Source organism: Penaeus japonicus, unplaced genomic scaffold (genome assembly GCF_977035675.1).
Source record: "Penaeus japonicus unplaced genomic scaffold, GWHDUDI00000001_assembly GWHDUDI00000026, whole genome shotgun sequence".
In the NCBI taxonomy this organism is placed as follows: Eukaryota; Metazoa; Arthropoda; class Malacostraca; order Decapoda; family Penaeidae; genus Penaeus; species Penaeus japonicus.
Genome location: NW_028234428.1, coordinates 8,638,799 through 8,645,763, shown reverse-complemented (window position 1 = coordinate 8,645,763; position 6,965 = coordinate 8,638,799). Strand labels below are relative to the sequence as shown.

General features: G+C 37.7%; 1 protein-coding gene across 2 annotated transcripts in view; it reads left to right on the top strand.

Moving 5' to 3' along the window:
* The window catches only part of LOC122256612 (uncharacterized), an 8,873-nt gene extending 2,704 nt beyond the window's left edge, over positions 1–6,169 (top strand). Inside the window, exons 4-6 of one of the 2 annotated variants that reach the window (XM_086551944.1) lie at positions 727–790; positions 1,247–1,440; positions 3,445–6,169. In XM_086551944.1, coding sequence (XP_086408070.1) covers positions 727–790; positions 1,247–1,440; positions 3,445–5,763 — 2,577 coding nt within the window. In that variant the 3' untranslated portion in view covers positions 5,764–6,169. Of the gene's footprint in view, positions 1–690; positions 791–1,246; positions 1,441–3,444 lie in introns of both variants that reach the window. The other variant, XM_086551943.1, reaches the window with a different exon arrangement.
* The last annotated feature ends 796 nt before the right edge of the window (positions 6,170–6,965 follow it).

Sequence of the window (6,965 nt, the reverse complement as noted above, 5' to 3'; positions counted from 1 at the left end):
GTTGATTACATTCATGAGCATTTTGCATTAAACTGTACTGATGATAATGTAGATATGGTTTTGATAATCTTACCATATTATTGAAACCTGTGATAAGATGTAATTAGCTATTGGTCTGTTTAGTTCCAGGGAGATCTTACTGTTGACAAACACTGATGATGAATTTTTACGATTCAAATGTCAAAAATAGGGTTTATGTATTTTTATTTATTTATTATTATTAACTTGTCTTAATGGTGTGGAATGGCTCGTATCAGTGCCATGAGGTTTGAATGTGAGGGTGTTCCTGCTTGTGTTTCTATTTATACACAGGTATTTGTCATGATCATAATTCTCATTAGTATAATCATTATGATGAGGTATTATTGATGAAATTAGGTCACTATGTTCAGTATATTACTCATGCTTAGAGTGATACTAATGTCATTATGATATAATCATAAGATCATGTTTTCAGTAATTTGAATGATAAATGGCAATTAAAACTTCCAGTTATAAGGTTTAGGAGCGACAGTATTGCCAGTAAGGTTTTACACGCAACTACATTCTCGAAAAATCATTGGTCTACTTGTCACTATGATAGGCATAACTAGTACATACATTTTCTTTTCTTTTTTTCTTGATAGTATATCCTTTTGAGATGGATGAAATTATTATGATTATTACTAATATTATTTTTTTTAATTTCAGGAAGGCTATTTTGCTGATCAAATTGTCATGTTTCAGGGCAGTGATGCATTTGATGGATCCAGCAGCATGATTGAAGTTGGTTTGATGGATGTAAAGGATGGTGAGTATTAAAGTTATTGCTTTTGATGTAAGCACCACATTTATTGATTTTGTGTGAAATTAGCACTTACAGAGCAACCTTTGATGGAATATATACATTTGAATAATAAGCTGCTGCTTAATTGTAGAATTTTTTATTTATATTTTCATGATTCAGCTTTTTCTTCTTTCTTTGCCCTCTTTCTACCTCTTATCCTTTCATTCCCTCTCTTCTTTCTTTCCACTCTTCCTTTTTTAATCTTAATTTGTTCTGCTTCCATACAATAAAAGATATATTTATGTGCACATATGATGAGAAAAAGCATATTTAGTGTACATTGATATGCAGTTATTTCAGTTATGTACAATATGGATAGTTTTGATTTTTTTCTAGAATAATTTTTGCTCTGCTTTGTACAATGTGCCCATATCTTGTATCTTTCTAGGAAATTAAAAGACTTTCTTACACTGTTCACAGAGCCTTTGGATTATGTCGACTCGGATGATAATGACATCGATGGGGATGATGAAGATGACGACGAAGAGGATGGGGAGGAGGATGGGGATGAAGACGAAAATATCATCACCATGGAGGATGACCCACTCCACATTGATGCTGAGTTCCTCAACATGAAGAGTGAATCCCCTGAACTGCCAAAATATAGCACCAAGGTGGGTTTGTGCGGTGGATAATTAGTGTCCATCCTTTTCCCCTCTCTTTCTCTCTGTACAAGGAGAAAGAGGGGAGAAGGGGACAATGATAATGAAGAATCACAAAGAATGAAAATAAGTCATGAATTTATGAATGTAATGATCTTAAATGATTAACTTTGAAGAAAGTATTACTGTACAGAGTTGTATTTTGAGTCACTAAACTGTAATATATAGATTTCATATGTTACCCAGAGTAAGTATGATTTATGTGGAGCTGCCAGGCTTTAGGAATAGTTGGCTGGAAAATTAAACTAGTGACCTGCTTGTTGTTTGCAGAGGAATATATATTGGCTAATATATATTGTGCAGAATAGCCTCTCATAAGCATGAATATTTTTTTTTTTTTTGTTTTTGCTTGAATATAGAAATGTATGGATAGATTAACATAATTGTACAAGTAGCTGGGAAAATAACGCATCACAGATTAATGTCTGACTCCTTTGAAGCCATTGTGCAGCAGTCTAAGCATTTTGTAACCTTTTCATAACTGTAGTGATTTGAATGGCAAACAGCTGGTGAGATTAAAGTGATTTGTTATTTTTAACCCATTCGTGCTGGTTGATGGTTGACATCCTATCATATCAGCGTAATATTTCACTCAAGATCTCTCCCTCAAAAGGAATGATTTACATCATTATATATGCACATAATCATAGGAGGTCCATTTGTATAGACATATTTTTAATCACATGAAAATAATGTAAACAAATACAAAAACCTCTGATTATCACCCTGTCGAAGCGAGCGGGTAAAAAGCGCTCATATAGGTTCAGTACGGCATTGATGTTATTATCATTATTATAATCCTTATTAGTACTATGGTTATTATTATTATCCTTCTTAATACTGTGATTATTATCATTATCATTATTTAATAATTTATTCATTTTTGTTCATGGCTATTTTCTCTTGATTGCATGGTTGTGTTCCTCTTTCCTTTGCATGGTGAGATGGAAGTCTTTGAGTCGCAGTTGCAGCATTGCATGTCATAGTTTATGGGCAGGTAAAGAATATGTCTTCACTTATCCGGCCAGTACATCCACAGTGTTGGTTATTTTTATTTGTTAATCTTGGGTTCTCGATTCACAAGCTGTTGTTTTCTTTTCATATTATCCTAGTTATATCACTATATTCTGTGCATTTGTGTGTGTGTGTGAGAGTGTGTGTGAGAGTGTGTGTGAGAGTGTGTGTGTGAGAGTGTGTGTGAGAGAGAGAGAGTGTGTGTGTGTGTGTGTGTGTGTATGTGTATGTGTATGTGTATGTGTATGTGTATGTGTATGTGTATGTGTATGTGTATGTGTATGTGTGTGTGTGTGTGTGTGTGTGTGTGTGTGTGTGTGTGTGTGTGTGTGTGTGTGTGTGTGTGTGTGTGTGTGTGTGTGTGTGTGTGTGTGTGTGTGTGTGTGTGTGTTTTGTATCAAAGTTTTGGGTGGTTATAAATTTACTTGCATCTGAATTTCTTCATACAGTAGGCCTTCAGCATTGATATAGATCATGGTTTTATGATCAGCCACTCATTTACTCTTCTATTTGAATTTCTTAGTACCTCACAAAGGAAGAACAAACCTAAACATTACTATCAGAAAGCAAAAAAGAAAATAAATTATGATAGAGAAATACATTTCTTTAATGTATATATGTTATATATGTATTCATATAACCATGGTATATTATGAGCTGAATTGTTTTAGTGAACATTTAGTTGATTCTATTAGCGAAGAATTATAGTTTGCATTGAGTTGATTTTCTTAGTGGACATCTTTTGTGTATTTTTAGTTTGCTTTTTATGAGCAGTGACATGGATACATTGTAGAATTGAGCCCAACGTTATGTTGAAAAGTTCTCCACGTTTAGAAACAACTTCTTCCAAAGAGCAGATCATTTTGGTTTATGACAAAACTTCTTATAGGTCGTTTGTTCACTTCATGTTAACACAAGTATTCTTCTTCTCTTCTCCTTCAGCTGGCTTTTGCTGATAGTGACCAGGGACAGCGGGGTTCATCAAAGCTGACCTCATCTGTTTCAACCTCAAAGCCATATAGGCAGTTAAAGAAGTTTAATTTGCGGTCAAAGAAGACTAAATTGCCAATGAAAAAGTCCAAGGCGAAGGTAAGAGTGAACCGGTGCTCCCAGTGTTCATGCCAAAGGAGCAATGACGAACACCTTGAGTGCTCAGCTCATGCACAGTGCTCCAGAAATGGCCATTTTGATCCTCTGTCATGTGATATCTGCTGTCCTAGTGTGCAGGCATTGCTGGATGCAGAAGTTATTGATAAGGACTCTGAACACTGGAAGAAGCTGAAGAATCGCTTCCTAGTGGCGACAAAATGGGCTTCCAGAAGGAACCTTCCCATGGGCTGGCTGGATGAAAAGTTAGGGCACAAACTGCAGATACTGAAAGATCCTTATCATTCAAGCGGTGCAGCACAGGTAGCAGCAGCTGAACCCAAGTTATCGCAGGATAAGCTGGTGGATGAAAAGGCAAGCATTCCACTCCATTCACAAGAATACTTTTCGTCATCTTCCTCGGACGAGTCCACTGGGTCAAATTATGGTGCGCGGTCAAATAGGAGAAAGAGAAAGAAAAAGAAGGCAGCTCAGTGCTCTTGTTGTTTAATACCAATCAGAGAAGATGGGCATCGCAAGTGCTCGGCTCACGCATCCTGCTCAAAGTCTGGAGTATTTAACCCTCAGGCTTGTCGTATCTGTTCTCCGCATGTTAAGGCTTTACTGAGAGCAGGGAGCATTGACAAGAAATCTGTCCATTGGAAGGCACTAAAAGGTCGCTTCACTAATGCCAAAAAGTGGGCTTCAAGGAAGGGCATTGTTATGAAATGGGCAGATGACAAGCTAAGATGTACACTTCAGTTGAACAGAGATTACATGCGGTCAAAGAGCGAGGTTCCTAAAGCTACCTCTGCCCAACAGCCCTCCAACCCTCCCAAGTCTGATACCATTCAAGAAAATCCATTATCTCAGGACAATTTCAGAGACATAGTATATAAATATGTCACTGAAGTTCTCCAGGAGAAGTGCAGTGAAGACCTCTTACAAAACTTGCCAGGAGCTCATTCTTCTCGATCGTCTCGGGCCAGGAGGGGTAAGGAGGCTCGATCATGCTCACCTTTGCCGCCACCAAAAAGGAAAAGAAACATCTCTCCTCATTCTGCCTTAGATCACTCGCTGTCAGCAAAGGAAGGCTCGTCTGGGTTACAGCATGACACTGTACATTCCAGCACCATTCCTTCCCCCTCCTTTGAGTCATACAATATGCCTCTTCCACCTCCTGTAACTCCAGATAAACCACCTGCCATCGGTGTGCTTGCAGAGGGGACAGGGAATTCGCTTCCGGGTATATGGTTTCCAGTGCCATCAGATTGGAATGTTAGTATGGTTGGTGGTAAACTAGTTGCTACTAAACCATATTTGGATGAAAATGGTGCTATATGTCGTCGACCAATTGATAATGTTGAGTTTCAAATCACTCGGAATTCTGGGAACAGCGTCATGAAATGTAGATTTGTTCCCTCAACAGACAATGGTTCAAGTCAGTCGTGGAAGGCTGCTTTGAACATGCTCAAGCAGTCTTTGGCTGAGGCAGATCAACTTTTCCCAGAAAAAGAAGCCAATGTTACTGTAGCCCTTTCTCCTACGTCAAATGGGGTAGATGTAGATTTTCACCAAGAGCCCTCTCCTGTATTAAAAGCACTTGGAGAAGAGTTTGTAGATCTATGGAGGTCTGTGGCTGATGCATATGCACCCAAGATGTTGTCTCTGCCGCCAGGATTCACTGGGATAAATTCCATGGCTGGGTCATCAGCTTATGCCCAGGCTTTCCGATTCCTGTCTGCTCCTCCTATCCAAATGGATACCATTCCTGCGCACCTGCGTCGACCTCGGATTCATTATGTAGAGGCAGATGGAAGAACTCGACAGTCAACTCTGGCTTTGAGTTCAGTTCAGGCTGCTCTGGCGTATGGTTCAGACTTTGCTGGCAGGATGGCTGAAAAATTGCAATCGGACCCCGAGCTGGATGCAGTATCTGTGATTCGCCTCTTGCAACAGCAAATGCTTGATGCAGCACAGTCCTTAACGTTCCATATCAAGGACCTACTTAAACAAGCAATTCATTTTCGACTCTGTCTGCGCAAAGATACTATTCCAAAAGTGAACGAGAGTTATCAGTATAAGATTTTGAAAGGGGATCCCTTTGCGGCAGACATTTTCGGTCCGTCATTGCGAGAAGCCTTGGAATCCCAACAACCTGCAAAAAGAGACTAGTCATCATAGAACAGTAAAGGAAGTTAACTCTTCCTTAACCCCTGTTACCTCTAACTTTAACTAACCTATTTTTGGTTAGAAAGCATTACCAGTTTCACTCCTGTAAACAAGTATCACAACATAGAAAGACACTTTCGTAGTTCAAAGTTCTGTAGTATCGCAACAGAAAAAACAAAGTTAAATATAGAAAATATATTTGAGTAAGTGCTGAGCACAACATAGAAATAGAGATTTGTAATGAATGTTTATGAAATTGTTTAGTCGCATGATAAGAGTAAGATGACGATATTATTTTATTTTTTGTAACGCCAGTCTTAAGATCATGTCTCATCTAGAATGAGTGACCTTAAATTGGCGAGTAAAACTAAAATAAAACAATGATAATAAAACTTTTAAGAAATAAAAACCGTCTTTTATTGACTTACGTCAAAAAGGTCTTTTAAAAACTTTATTTAAAGTATATATTACTCAACAAAAATGAAGAGTATGAGATGATTGAAGGCAAAATGATAGGACTATATCTAGAACGGAATTGAAAATCTCGGTTTCTGTACTATTACCTAGCTCTAGAATCTGATTTTGAGTCGAGATTTTCACCCGTGTAAATCTGGAAATCTGGAAATCCATAGTGTATAAGATTAGGAATGTATTCTTGTCTTGTAGTTCTGAGCTGTGATTATAGGACTAAAGAATGTACATTGTGTCATTAGATATTTAAGATTTACAAGACCCTATTGAGAAGGAAGACTCATTTTAATACAACTTTATACAATATGCTTCGGTAATACTACTTCATTTATAGAGGAGACATTAACTATAAAGGACTTCTGCAGAAATTATGAAATTGTAAACGCCACTATTCTCGAACATCTAGAAAAAGGGCCTTTTTTATGATTTGTACAGAATAAGTAGAACCCTTCCAGCATCAATACTAAGATCATATCGTAAACACTTGAGGTTCTCATTCTTACATGAGAACATTTATTCCTTTTTTGAGCAACTGATCGCGTTTTAATGTTCTTTTTGGCAGTGAACTGAACTGGAAATTGGGTGCTTGGAAATGGCTTAGTGAATGATGCAGACAAGAGCAATAAAAACATAGCGAAGACATGTCGGCGTTCACATTTTGTTAGCAAGCCAAGGAGACTGGAAGTTACCTCTCAGTAACGGTTTATTGCTAAGAGTTACAATAAGAGACAAGT